At 45.5% G+C, this 15,360-nt stretch overlaps 1 protein-coding gene across 2 annotated transcripts in view; it reads left to right on the forward strand.

The window, feature by feature from the left end:
• The window catches only part of LOC119969221 (retinoic acid-induced protein 2-like), a 112,839-nt gene extending 99,712 nt beyond the window's left edge, over positions 1 to 13,127 (forward strand). For both annotated transcript variants that reach the window (XM_038802542.1, XM_038802543.1), the window contains one exon: positions 11,162 to 13,127. In XM_038802542.1, the coding sequence (XP_038658470.1) occupies positions 11,162 to 12,934 (1,773 nt within the window). In that variant the 3' untranslated portion in view covers positions 12,935 to 13,127. The remainder of the gene's footprint in view (positions 1 to 11,161) is intronic.
• The last annotated feature ends 2,233 nt before the right edge of the window (positions 13,128 to 15,360 follow it).

Below are 15,360 nucleotides of genomic sequence, written 5' to 3' on the forward strand. Positions count from 1 at the left end.
GAGGAAACCGGAGCACCCGGAGGAAACCCACACACACAGGGAGGATGTGCAGACTCTGCACAGACAGTGACCCAAGTAGGAATCGAACCTGGGACCCTGGAGCAGTGATGCAATTGCGCTATCCACAATGCTACCGTGCTGCCACAATCGACACCCTTCGACAGCAAAATCCCCCGTTCCGGCAGCCGGCCAATGGGATTTCCCATTGTGGCCATCCCACGCTGTTGGGAAACCCACAGGCATGGGTGCACTGCCAGCGGAATGGAGGATCCCGCCGAAAGATAATCCCGCAGTTTAACGGGGTTTTTTTAAACCGTGAAGGACAGTCACTGAACAAATTAACAGAAGTCTTCTAATGAACTTCTAACACAAAAAATAAAACATTTATTAAACAAGAAAAACGAACTATATTATGCCAGACAAAAAGGTTGGAAAGACCTCAATACAAATATAAGAAAGCGATTCAGATATTCACGATTGCTTCAGGACAGCTACATCTTTACAGAAATACACAAATTCAGACAGGTGAAACAATTTACCATATCTATCTTGTACTGTAATATTCAGGGTATGTGATGTTTATAAAAATGCATTTGTGAGATGTGGGTGTCACTGACTGGGCCAGTATTTATTATCCATCCCTGAGGGCATTTTTGTGGATCTGGAGTCACATGTAGGCCAGATCAGGTAAGGATGATAGATTTCCTTCCCTAAAGGACATTAGTGAAGCAGATGGGTTTTTATGACAATTGACAATGTTTTCATGGTCACCTTTAGACTTTTAATTCCAGATTTCTTTTCATGTTGAATTCAAATTTCACCATGTGCCATAGCGGGATTCGACCTCAGATCCCCAGATCATGGCCCTTGATCTCTGGATTACTAGTCCAGCAACAATACCACTACACCACGGCCTCCCATTGCCTTTTCTGTAGCCAGTGTGCTTAACGGTTTCTCAGTATCTTGTGGAGCAAACTGAATTGACGAAAGACTTGTTTCTGTGATGGTACAGACTTTAGGAGGTGGCTGAAATGGATCTTCCACTTGGCAATCCTGGCTGAAAAAGGTTCAACCTTGGGGAGATTTTCCAGCTGTACTTGCCAGCGGGATCTTGTGGTCCTGCCAATGGCAAACCCGCGGGGGTGGATTCAATGGGAAATCCCATTGACAGTGGTGGGACCAGAAAATCCCACTGCTGGCCAATGGCAGGCGGCCTCCCGCCGAGCGACACGTCCCGGAGTGGGCACGGAAAATCCCCCCCCCCCCCCCCCCCTCCTCTTGTCTTTTGCACTCTGTGACTGGGTTCCCCCATCATTCTTCTGAGACCTCCTCCTCCAGTTAGCTGTTCAGTTGTCCATCACCATTCTGAACTGGACTGCAGAGCTTTAATATGATTCATTGGTTGTGGAACTTCATAGCTCTGTTGACTGCATGTTGCTTCTGCTGCTAAATATGCATTTAGTGGGCAGTAGGGTAGCATGGTGGTTAGCATAAATGCTTCACAGCTCCAGGGTCCCAGGTTCAGTTCCCGGCTGGGTCACTGTCTGTGCGGAGTCTGCACGTCCTCCCCGTGTGTGCGTGGGTTTCCTCCGGGTGCTCCGGTTTCCTCCCACAGTCCAAAGATGTGCGGGTTAGGTGGATTGGCCATGCTAAATTGCCCGTAGTGTCCTAAAAGTAAGGTTGGGGGGTTGGGGTTGGGGTTGGGGTTGGGGTGGGGGGGGGGGGTGTTGGGTTACAGGTATAGGGTGGGTTTGAGTAGGGTGATCATTGCTCGGCACAACATCGAGGGCCGAAGGGCCTGTTCTGTGCTGTACTGTTCTGTAGTCCTGTGTTGTTACTTCACCAAGTTAATATCTCATTTTGAGGTTGCTGCTCCAGGGGTGCTCCCCTACACTCCTCATTAAGGAAAGCGAGGGATATGCCAGGCCATGATGTTACAGGTTGTGGCAGGATGAAATTCTGCTGCTGCAATTCTGATAGCACCTCCTTCATACCCAGTTTTAAGCTGCTGGATCCATTCATTTTTACATGGTGGTCGTGCCACACAACCTGATGGACAGTGTCCTCAGTGTGAAGATGGGACTTTGTCTCCATTTGAGAATGGGAAAGTTTTTCTTGTTAACGAGTTCCTAATTCAATATTTTCCAAAGCTTTTTCTGATGTTCAGGAGGTTAGTGGAGGCCAGATGTTCCTCTACAGGAAAGGAAAATAGGATAGCCAGTCTTATATAGGTCACAGGACAAGATTACTGGCGGCCTGGAAGCAACCAAAATAATGTGGCATTTTAAGATGAGTGAAGCAGCAAGTAATTTACAAAGAAACTACAGCACATTAATTCAGCAGCACAACCTAATGATTACAAACACCTCAAAGAGGTCATTTTACATGTTCGTGCTTGGACTGTAAAATAACGTTATAAATATGATAAGATCTGAATATAAGTAACTTCAGCACTTTGAGGGAGTTTAGCAGAGCTCAAACCCATTAGGCGAGTATAAATGTTCACTTGCTTTCAATTTTCTTTGTGCTCTAGTTACTGTTGACTGACAACCAAGCATTTAATTTCAAAGTAATGTTGCACAATGGAGTCTTGATATAATCAACTCCATTTCACATAAATAAAAGATGGATTTTTGCCCGTTTTAGCTGTTTCTATTTGTTTTGCTTTTTTGGGATTCACACCACACAGCTGTCAACTGCTGCTGTTGGTAAATAGGAACTTGCTAGCAGTTAGACTAGACTAGACTTGCTCTGTCTCTGACTATTGGCCATGAATACCTCTTTGTATGTCTTACTCTTTGGAATGCCCTCTCTAAAACTCTTTGGCCTCTTCACTACCCTCCTTCTTTAAAGCCCACATTTTGCAGTAAGCTTTTCTAACTTGTCCTAATCTCTTTAGTGATGTATATGTTTGACACATTGGACACAGGAGGTCCTGTGGCACAGTGAGTAGCATCCCTACTGCTGAATCAGAAGCTCCAGGTTCGAGTTCCACCCCAGGACTTGATGATCAAGGAAGGGGTGTGCATAACATGGTCAAACAGTTGAGTACCAACCTTCAAAATCTTTCCAACATGCCAATGGCAGTCAGTAAGGGTGGAAGAGGGCCATGGACAGCCATACTTGATGTGGAGTGACGCCCCTCGAGCTGCAAGCCTCTGGCAGCAGGCTAGCGACCTGTTCCAGGTAAAATCTCGCTATGGGAACTAATGAAAGTCTGCCTTAAGCGCCACTGGGAGCAGCAAGAGAAACAACAATATAGGGCACAATTTCAAAATGTTCAAATTACACCAAACCTGGAAATATTGTCTCCGAACATCCATGGAGTGGTAATCAGGGCCAGATTGTAAGTCAGTGCCTAGTTTCTTACCGTTACCATCCAGCTGCTCCTTTCTCGCTCGACCTCTCATCAAGCCAGATGAGAACCATCTAGTGAAGCGGGTTCCTGAGGCTTTATTTCAAGGGCAGAATAGTCGCAAGAAAGGAAACCACATCCCTTTTTCAACAGCACTAGCTACTGCATAGCAGGTAAGTTCAAAGATCTAGCCACTTAGAGAAGCCCGGGGGAAGAAGGTAGGTTTGTGAAATAAGTGTGTAGGATTAGTGAGTGGGATGGGGATTGGTTGGCCACGGGAGGGTGGCATTGGGTGGTCAGTAGGGGGAGTAAGGGGTGGGGGTTGGGTGGTCAATCTGGAGGGTGAGGGTTGGGTGATCAATGTGGGATGGGACGTGTCTTCAGTTGGGGAGGAGAGTGGTCAATGAGGGGGTCAGGGGGTTGCAAGTGTGCGGGGAGTCCCGTGAGGTGTTGTGGGTCAGTTGGTGTTGGTTGTTGGGGGGGGGGGGGCTGGTGTTGGTGGTGAAGGAAATTCGCCTGGGTAACTGTTCGGGTAAGACAGAACCATGCAAAGTTTGCAATTTAAATCATACTTTCAAATGATTCCCATTGCAGGGCAATTGCCCAATGGAAATGTGAACTTCTTCAGACTTTGCTGGACTATCCTTACCTTGGGACTTCTGGGTTGGGGGGGGGGGGAGGTGGGGGTTGGTGGTACCCAGCACATCTTTGGGGAACCTCCCAGTTACGCCATCCCAGAGTTCGGAAGTTACCAGTCATAGTGTATCTGGACAATAGTCATATACTTCAAGACAAAGACAATCTACTAACTAATATCTGTAGTTAGCCACTTGTTAACTAATGATATCTTAAATCACTCAAGGAAAGCCTCCCACATTGTTATACTCATCCAACATCGTCCAAAGCTCTGTTTCCCATATCATACTCACACCATATCCCATTCCCCTATCACCCCTGTGTTCACTGACCTACATGGGTCAACACTGTCTCGATTTTAAAATTTTCATCCTTCCTTTCAAATTGACCTTGCTCCTCCACCTCTGCATAATCTCTTCCAGCCACACAACTCTCCCAGATATCTGAATCATCTAATTTTGCCCCCTCGAGCTTTCCCTCACTCCGCCATTGGTAGCTGTACCATCAGCATCCTACGCCCTAAGCTCTGGAATTCCCTCGCTAAATCCCCTGCCTTTTTTGAAGATGCTCCGTTAAGCCTACCTCTTTGAGCTAGTACTTGGCCATCTATTTAATATCACCGTCTGTGGTTCAGCATCTAAATTTACTTTATAATTTTTATTTTTAAATTTAATAATCAATCTTTATAATTTTACTTTGATATGTGCCTTGATATGTTTCATTATGTTAAAGTCACCCTGTAAAGATTTGTTGTTATCTTGGAGACCTTTTCAGCTCAGATTGACTCACTTCACTGATGAATACAGGCAAACGCTGACAAGAAATCTATACTTGGGGTTGAGAGGAGAGAATGTTTGGTTAAATAAGTGAACGTACCAGTAACTCCACTTAGTTTTGAGACCATCTTTTGACAATAAAAGTACTTAATTTCCACAAATGAAAACTGAAGTTGGGCCTTCTGAGCAATTATCAAAATGTTTTAATTTTAATTACAAGCCACTGGGTTTGATGATAATGATCTTTTTTTCTTTATTCATGGGATTTGACCGCTGCTTGCAAGCCCAGCACTTAATACCTAACCTGCATTGTCCTTGAGAATGTGCTGGTGAGCTACCTTCTTGAACTGTTGCAGTGGATGTGGTGTAGGCACACTCACAGTGCTGTTAGGAATGCACCAAGTATTTAACCCAGTGACAATGAAGGAACGGCACGATGTAGTTGTGACTTGGAAGGGAATTTGGATGGTGTTCCCATATACCTGCAGCACTTATCCTTCCAGATGGTAGAGATCGTGGATTTGAGAGGTATTGTCAAAGAAACCTTGATAAGATGCTGCGGTGTATCTTGCAACTGGTGCCCTGGTGGTAGATGGAATGAATATTTAAGGTGGTGGATGGTGTGGACCTTCTTGACTGTTGTTGGAACTGTACTCATTCAGCCAAGTGGAGAGAATTCAATCAAACCCCTGACTTGGGCCTTGTAGATGGTGAAAAGCTTTGAAGGGTTAGGAGGTGAATCACCCACTTCAGGGTACCCAAACTCAGACCTGCTCTTGTAGCAATTTCTAGTATTTATGTAGCCTGTCCAGTTAAGGTTTTGGTCAATAGTGACCCCAGTTGTCAGTGGGAGCCTTAACATTAAATGCGATTGGGAGATGATTAGATACTCTCTAGTTGGAGACAGTCATAGCCTGGTGTTTGTGTGTGCTGTGTTCAATTATTTGGTGTTTGACTGTGCCTCTCTGTTGAATGGTCACTGTGCTGTGAATCAAGCTGGGGGTGTGGTGAGTAAAACAGAAACTAAGCTGAAAGCTTGAGGTAGCAGATACTTTAAGAGCATTTGTAATAAAGTCTTGTTCACACATAGAACATATAGAGTCATCTCTTCATACCTCGGAGGCGCAAACCACAATATCTGGTGACAATGATGGAGAATAGTTTAAGCTTATTGGCTCCTGAACCTTCCTTCCTTTTTTTTTAACAAACAATTTTATTGAGATATTGTTTGGCATTGTAAACAGTTACAGATTACAGGAATATGCAAATATCAACGTAAAACCAACACTTCAACCAAGCCATAGTACACATAACCACTCCTCTCCCATAAACACTACCTGCCTATTTATCCCTCCTACTTCTACTCACCCTCTATCCACCCCCCCAACCCACCCCCCCCCCCCCCCCCCCCCCGCCCCCCGCCCCCCGCTGATGTTCAATCTCCCGCAAAGAAGTCATGTGAATGATTGCCACCTTCGGGCGAACCCCAGTACAGATCCCCTCAAGGCGAACTTGATTTTTTCCATACCCAGAAAACTCGACATGTCCGAAAGCCATGGTTCGGTCTTCGGGGGTTTTGAGTCCCTCCATGCCAGCAATATTCGTCGCCGGGCTATCAGGGAAGCAAAGGCCAGAACATCGGCCTCTTTCTCGCCCTGGACTCCCGGGTCTTCCGAAACCCCGAAAATTGCCACCTCTGGACTCATCACCACCCTTGTTTTCAGTACCCGGGACATGACACCTGCAAATCCCTCCCAGTACCCCGTAAGCTTAGGGCATGCCCAAAACATGTGAACGTGGTTCGCTGGTCCTCCCGCGCATCTAGCGCACTTGTCCTCTACCCCAAAGAATTTGCTCATCCGAGCCACCGTCATGTGGGCCCGGTGAACGACCTTAAACTGAATCAGACTGAGCCTGGCACATGTTGCGGTTGAGTTTACCCTACTCAGGGCTTCCGCCTATACCCCGTCCTCCATCTCCCCGCCGTGTTCCTCCTCCGACTTGAGTTTCAGTTCCTCCGTCTGGGACTCTTCCCCCTTCATGAGCACCTTATAAATATCTGAGACCCTCGCCTCCTTCTCCTCTAGAGACTATTCTGTCCTGGATCCCTATTGGCGGGAGGCGTGGGAAGGATGGAACCTGTCTGCGTATAAAGTCCCACACCTGTAAGTACCTAAAGTCATTTCCCCATACCAGCCCAAATTTTTCCTCCTACGCCCTCAAGCTCGCAAAGCTCCCCTCCAGGAACATATCGCCCACCCTCCTCACCCCCGCCCGCTGCCATGTTCGAACCCACCATCCATGTTCCCGGGGGCGAATCGATGGTTATCACATATTGGAGCCCAGACCGACGCACCCACCTCCCCTACATGTTTCCTCCACTGGCCCAATATCCGCAGGGCCGCCCCCACTACCGGGCTGGTGGAGTGACCAGGGCTGCCAAGCTGATGCCCTTGCACAAAGCCGCCTCCACCCGCTCCCAAATAGACCCCGTACCCACCATCCATTTCCTTATCATGGCTATGTTAGCTGCCCAGTAGTAGTTGATCAGACTCGGCAACGCCAGTCCCTCCTCGCTGCGGTTCCTTTCCAGCATCACCTTCCTCGCCCGCGGGGATTTTCCCGCCCAGACAAAGCTCATGATGATTTTGCTGGTCCTTCTGAAGAAGGACTGCAGGATAAAGATTGGGAGGCACTGAAAAGTGAACAGAAATCTTGGGAGGATTGTCATCTTTACCGTCTGCACCCTCCCCGCAAGTGATAGCGGGAGTGCATCCCATCTCCGAAACTCCCTCTTCATTTGTTCCAACACTCTGGTCAAATTTAACTTGTGCAACCTGCCCCAGTCTCGTGCCACCTGTATCCCAAGTACCGGAAACTTTCCTCAACCAGCCTAAATGGCAGCTCCTTCAGCCTATTCTCCTGGCCCCTTGCCAGCACTACAAACATCTCACTCTTGGACATATTTAATTTGTACCCTGAGAACCAGCCAAACTTTCTCAATGTTTCCAGTATATTGTTCCCCCCCCCCCCCCCCCCCCCCCCAGTCATTCCCTTCTACCCCTTTGCAGCTCTCAGAGCAATCGCCAACGGTTCTATGGCCAGCGCGAACAGCAACGGGGAGAGTGGGCATCCCTGTCTGGTCCCGCGATGTAGTCTGAAATAGTCTGACGTTGTCCTGTTCGTCCTAACGCTAGCTTTTGGGGCCTGGTGCAATAGTCTGACCCAATTAACCAGTCCCTCCCCGAACCCAAACCGTCCGAGTACCTCCCACAAATAGTCCCACTCCACCCGGTCAAAGGCCTTCTCAGCGTCCATTGCCACCACTACCTCCACCTCTTTGCCCATCGGGGGCATCATAACCACATTAAGCAATCTTCTCAAGTTGGCTGTCAGCTGTCTGCCTTTAACAAACCCTGTTTGGTCGTCCCCAATCACCTCTGGTACGCAGTCCTCAATTCTAATCGCCAGGACCTTGGCCAGGAGGTTGGCGTCCACATTAATCAGGGAGATTGGCCTGTATGACCCGCAGGATTCTGGGTCTTGTCCCGCTTTAATATCAGCGAGATGGTGGCCTACGACATCGTCTAAGGTAGGGTCCCTCTGTCCCTCGCCTCATTAAAAACCCTGGTCAGCACCGGCCCCACTATCTCCGAGAACTTTTTGTTAAACTCTACTGGGTATCCATCCGGTCCCGGGGCTTTACCTGACTGCATGGCCTTTAGGCCCCCCATTACCTCCTCCGCTTCAATCATGGCCCCCAGCCCATCCACTAGTCCCCTGCCCACTTTTGGGAAGGTTAGTCCGTCCAGGAACCGTTTCATCTCCTCCGGCTCCTTCGGGGCCTCTGAAGTGTAGAGCTCACTATAAAAGTCCCGAAACACCTTATTCAGTCCTGGCGGGTCCTCCACTCTGCTCCCCTTCCCGTCCACCACCCTATTTATTTCCCTGGCCGCCTCCCTCCTCCTGAGTGAACCTTCCTTTTGTTACTGGGAGATCCATCGATACTGTGGTATCGATGAACTTTAGCGACCTGTCAGAAGGTGATGCTCATCCATTGCCTCGGGGCTGAAGGCCAGCGACTATTCAAGCAGCACACAGAAGACACATCAACAATTGATACGGCAGTAAGCGTGCTTGAAAAACACTTCAGGCCAAAGAGAACTGTGTGATCAAACAATATACATTTTGCCAGAGGTGGCAGGGAAATGGTGAACCCATTGTGGTAGTTGGCTTCAACATGTCAATTTGGCACACTAACTAATGAGCTAATTCATGACCAACTTCCTCAAAAAATTTCAACTCCATGAATGAGGGAACGTCTCCTCATAGAGAATGTTGATTTACCCTTGGATAAAGCCTTGACCTTGGCAGTCCAAATCGTCTCTGTAATTTTTGATTTGAGCAGATTACACAGAAATGCACCTGTTAGATGCAGGGTTACAGAAGCAGCTTGCCCAACTAGCTCAAATGCAAGGGTGAGAGAAAAAGAGACTCAGCAGTCTCAACAACACTTGCCCCATCATAGTCAGACACCCTCAAATGTGTATTCAAATTGTGGTGGTAGCCAACAATGCACAACATCATATACAGCTTAGAGGAAAAAATGTAAACCATGCTTAAAAATGAATCACTTCAAAGATGTCTAGGTCCTCGAAGACTTATCCTTGAAGACATTATCAGTTTGACATGTGGCCTCTGCTGATCACAGGCAGACCCTCCCCTTTCTTCCTGTTCCCCCTCCCCAACTACCCCTCTCCCTAATGCACCCGTGCCCTCCAAACCCAAGGCTGGCCTGTTCCAGGGATCCTTGGTCTCCTCTATTCAGCAGCAGTCCCAGCAGCTGCCATGGATGCCTTTCTAGCGCTGACAGGGCTGCCGGCCAGTCTGATTGGCCAGCAGCTCCAGGAAGCAGGATCTCCCCCAAAATGAGGGATGCAATTGTCACTCCAACCTCATTAATCCACCCCTCAGTGCTTTATGGCTGCAGAGTGGGTCAAGCGTGGCCCATGGCAGGGTTAAAGCTGGAACCATCCTATTTTGTATCTGCCAGTGACATAGCAGCTAATACATCTACCCATCAGTCAACAGATGCGTGGGTCCCGAATGACATGTTGTGCAGAGTGGTTAGATTCATATTCATTTCTATTATTGTCCAGAAGGGTAAGTTCCTAACCTTAGACTTTGCTTCACCATAGGAAGGGATGAAAAGTATTACATTGCATAGAATGCTCAGCCCAGAGAATGGTCATTTAACCCGACTGGTGCATATTGCGAGACACTATCCCTCTTCCAGCCCAATTTATCTCACTCTACCATCATAGCTTTCTATTCCTTGCTCTCGCATGTGTTTATATAATTTTCTCTTAATCTGTGTGATTTGCTGTAGCCATCTCGTCTGATAATGAGTTTCACATTGTAACCAATCTCTGGGAAAAGAGCTTTCTCCTGAGTTTGACGTTAGATTTATCTCATAGTCGAACTGTTGAGTTAGCTTCACGGAAAGCAATGATGGGGAGCTGTGGGTAGTTGCTGTGCCCTATCTTTTGGCCACGTTAGTGCACTACATTGGTCGGCCAAAACAGAGAAGGAAATGAAGAAATATCATTATTTCAAAAGCCTTCCAAAATAACTTGGGAATGATATCCTAAGCAGTTGAGGATTTATTGTTTTGTACCGTACAATTCGCACAACGGTTAGCACTGCTGTCTCACATGCCAGGGATTCCGGTAACTGCGGAGTTTGCACATTCTCCCTGTGGCTGCGTGGGTTTCCTCCCGGTGCTCCGGTTGTGCAGGTTTGATGTTCTTTATGAATGAGGATGGCATCAAAGTGTAGTGTCTTACAAAGAACATCAAGCTATGTTTTTTTAAAAAATATTTTTATTCTCCTTTTTCACATTTTCTCCCAAATTTAGACCCACCAACAATAAACAATAATCATTAACGAATGCAATGTCAATCCCCATATCAATAACTACAATCGCATCCTCCCACCAAACCCCCAAATAGCAGTCCGCATGTTAATATAAACAAATAACAAAAAGCCACATGTTATCTATGTGTATGCTCTTGATCATCATCTTCTGGTTGGATGCCATTGCATTAAATTGTTAACCCTTCATTTACCATAAAATATACATATTGTCACACCGGTTAGGTGGATTGGCCATGCTAAATTACCCCCTAGTGTCCAACAGTTAGGTTGGGTTTTGGGGATAGGGCGAGGGGTGGGCCGAGATAGGGTTCTCTTTTGGATGGTCGGTGCATACTTGATGAGCTGAATGGCCTCCTTCTGCACTGCACTGAATCTATGAATTGTGTGACCTCTACAGCAAGCCACAGCTTGGAAAGATTTTGGGCACTAATAAAGATATTCTTTAATTAACTTGCAGGTCTGTGACTGGTGCAAACACAGCCACCTCACCAAAGACTACGTGGACACCAGTGACAGTGAGAGCAAGCTTCAGTTCTGTAGCACAAAATGCTTGAACCAGCATAAAATGGATCGATTTTACAAAGAGGCTCAATCTAACCTGCCCATGGATGTGACAGACTCTCCATCCCCGACAATTGCAAACAGTAAACTGGAGAATGGAGTGGCTCAGCTCATCACAGCAGAAGCGTGGAATATCAATCCTACAGGTCTCATGAAAAAAGCACTTTCCCCCTTAGTCGCTGTTCCGGCGTCTTCTATTATGACACCACAAACAGACCCACCAAATGGAGTGTCACTCAAAGTGGCTGCCACGGTACTGCAACCAATCTGTTTAGGAGACAGTCCTATGGTCCTACCAATCCATTTGCAAGTGGCTGGGAGTTCAGCATCCCAGATACCTGCGAGTGGCAACGCACCGTGGGTAATGACTAATCAAGGCGCAGTGCCACTGTCTCTGTTACTGGAGCAACATTTGATTCAGCATTTAAATTCTCCGCTGCTGCTTGCTTCACCTACAGCAAGCCCTGTGAACTCTGTCCAGAACCACATTTTACAGGGCACAGTTGGCCCTTGCATTCAGTCCCAGCCACTGGGCCAGAAGCCTTTCAATCAAGCACAGGACTATGATATACCACCTCCTCTTCAGATCCCGGGTTTTGCTACAGTCCTCCAGGACTTTTTCCCTTCGCATAGCTCAGTGCCACCAGTACCAAATGTCCAACCAAACCCTGAAAACATCTCTGGCGGTTTCTCCTCTGCGCCACACCAGAACTGTAGTGGACTGTTTTCACCATTAGTTCCGCCTGCCACACTTCTTGTTCCTTATCCAGTAATAGTTCCCCTCCCAGTCCCAATACCCATTCCCATCCCTATTCCCATTCCCGTGGCCAAGGATCCAGATCCTAACAGATTCACAGACATGCACAGACGAACTACCCACATAGGCAGCACTACAAGCAGGAGCACCCAAACCTCAAATGAGAGAGAAGAACAAAAAGTCTTAGAGTGTATCCAACACCAAGGAGTGCAAGATTATCAGAATGCCAACTATAAATTCAACACGGAGACAGAGGCGCTTGATCTTTCTTTGAAGAGGATGTCTGTGGTAAAGAAAAATGAGTTCTTTTATCAACAGATTGAACAGGATGGTGTGCTGGATTTATCAGTTGCGACCCCTAAGAAAATGAAAGAAAGTCCAAATCTTCCAGGTAATGGATCTTCTAACCTGCCAGCCAATTTATTGAGTGAACCGCTGTCTCATTCGAGCGAATCCTGGTCCAACACCGTGCCACTGTTGGGTGCACAGAAAGTAGAGGCTGTGTTGCATGGCGCGCCTAACAGCTGTGAGTTTTCCGGCCAGCATAAGTGGCTGGTCGATCCCAACTACACTAGACTGAGGACTGACCCGCGAGCTGTCACTAACCCTGAATCCCTGAGCAGCACGGACACTGCAAAGGTCATCGTGTCTGTAAAAGATGCCGGTCCGGCTATCCTCTGTGGCAAAATCAAAACTGTCGTTGGAGTATCTACAAAAAACTTTTCTTACAAGACAGATTTATCGCAGGAATCTGTTTTACAATGTTACGATGTCAAATCCCAACTCGAGCTCAGAGACAGCAAAAAGAACAATAAAAATAGAGGCATAAAATTAAAGAAAATGAGCTCACAGGATTTCCATGTCCTTCCAATAAAAAAACAGCGACTAGCTGCCTTCTTTTCGAGGAAGTAAAGTCGTTATTTTGAAATACTTCTGGATGTACAGTAAAAGAAAACCCTTAAGACAAACTGGAATACAGATTATGCTGCAGGATCTGTTATGAAATTAAATCTCGCAGTAATGAAGCTTTATGGAATATTTATTTAATCGTTTATTTGTAAGTCACTCTCACAACTTGAATTGGAATAAATCTGAATTGCCCACGCTCCTCACCCCGCCCTTCTTTCCTTCAGAGCGATTGACTGAAGCTTTTGCAATACAGCCACTGGTTCTAAATGTGCCCTTATTTCCAAGGCGCCTTTTTTGACGCAAGATGATTACAGTTAAAATATATATTAGTTCTTATCCAGAAATGTTTCCTGTTGAACCTCTGACTCTGCAGGTGCTAAGTCTCTTGCCTACTTTGGTTACAATGCTTATGGGAAACAGACTAGCTCATTTCAGTGGAACCCTATTTAACATCACAGCCAGCTACCATGTGCTTGACATGATTGGGAATAACCACCGTTCAGATCACTTAGAAATTGGTGAACAATTGTTTCCTTGTTTTTCACTTGTTAATTTTTTTTAAAAATGGTGTTTCTAGGATTTTAAAAAAATATACAACATTATGGGGCAACTGCCCAGGCTGAATCCATCCTATATAATATAAATGTGGTACTTAGTTTTATTATGTCATGTTACAGGCATTTAATTTAACACAGTATAATTTTTGTGATTACCAATGCTTTTTCTGCCTGGTCAATCGACTATTGTTGGAACTGGTTCAACTAGTAAAAAGCAATTAATTAGTTGTACACTCTTGTTGCTGCAGCCTAGCAATATGAGCCTTTAAACTGTGCATTTACAGTGAAAATTCCAATACATTGGCACCTTTTAAATTGTTCTTAAATTCTGACTCTACAATGATCCGAAATAAACCTGCAAAATAACAAGCTCACAATAGATGTAAAACTGCCGCAGAAGTAAAATAGACCAGAAGATACCACGACTGCTCTGGTGTAAACACACGTTTGGCTCCATGACTGTGCATGCTTCGCTAAATGACGTAATGTCTGCCTGTTAATGACCTTCTCACATGATTGCTGTTCAGCATTGAGCAATTTCCATCAGTTCCAAAAATGGAACGGTGAACTGCAAACTGATGACATTGTCATTTATCACTGGGGTTGGCTTCCTGTGAAAAACGCTTGAGGTTTTGCAGGTTCCACCAATCACCTCCAGAGCTGTTGACATTATATCAAAGTTATCATTCATTTAATCTAACATTGAGGCAATATAATGTTGGAAGCTTACATTTCATGTATGATTGCATACTTTAAGGAGCACCACATTGTTTTGTCAAGAATAGACTAGGGTTGGATGAAAATCATACGCCCACATTAGTGCACGTCCACACACACCAGTTTCTGCATTACTCACATGAGCGTAGTTCGTTTAGTGTGTTTAATAATTCTAATAAATAATGAATATATTTCCTGAAAAGCAACTTTTGATTATCAGTGTAAGCTTGTGGTCACTTAACAGTTAGTAATTCTTCAATGTGGATGTGGGACACACTGACTATTAACACTCACCATGAGTGCGAGTAATGGAAAACTGATGAGTATTTTCCTTCTGACCTAATCAAATTCTGTGTGCGTGACAGATTGAGAGTGTGCCTAAGTGTGAAACTGTATGTGTGAGTGTGAGCATTTGAGAGAATGTGTGAATGTGTTTATTTCTCAGAACTCGTTCAAGGCCGCACTGTTATGACATGTCTCAGATGTCCGTCAGAAACTATTATTGAAGTTCATAATGTCATCTGAACCAACAATTAAATTTAAGCCTCATAATCATTCTCAGATACTCAGTTTGCTTTGGTCATCCAATATGATAAGAAGGCAGAAATATGCAATGAATTCTCATTTGCCCGGGAAAATTCCAAAAAGTATAAATATTTTAAAGGGGTGAGGGCATTAACTTTGCTACTTATTCAGAATATTTCAGTTAAATCTCGATAATGATATTAATAAAATTGTCACCGAAAAACTTGCATAAACTGAGGGTTAGAGCTACAATCCTAAACTTGAATCTCGCATTGTGCTGATAAGATTCCCTATCATACCCTGGACATTCTTCGAAATCAAGAACTGATCTACCTAGCAGTACAGTACCAGAAAGCCTCATAAAAAAATCAGGATCGAAAGGTGAAAATAACTTATCAATGTTCCACCGTGTAGCCATAATCTCTTACTTAATTAAGATTCAGAAATTCTAAAACTTTGAAAAGTTATTACACTTTTATTGTCCTTTTTTAAAAATATAAATTTAGAGTACCCAATTATTGTTTTCCCAATTAAGGGGCAATCTAGCGTGGGGAATCCACCTACTACGCACATCTGAGACAAACGCAGGGAGAATGTGAAAGCTCCACATGGACAGTGATCCGGGCTAGG

Source organism: Scyliorhinus canicula, chromosome 7 (assembly GCF_902713615.1).
Source record: "Scyliorhinus canicula chromosome 7, sScyCan1.1, whole genome shotgun sequence".
NCBI lineage: Eukaryota > Metazoa > Chordata > Chondrichthyes > Carcharhiniformes > Scyliorhinidae > Scyliorhinus > Scyliorhinus canicula.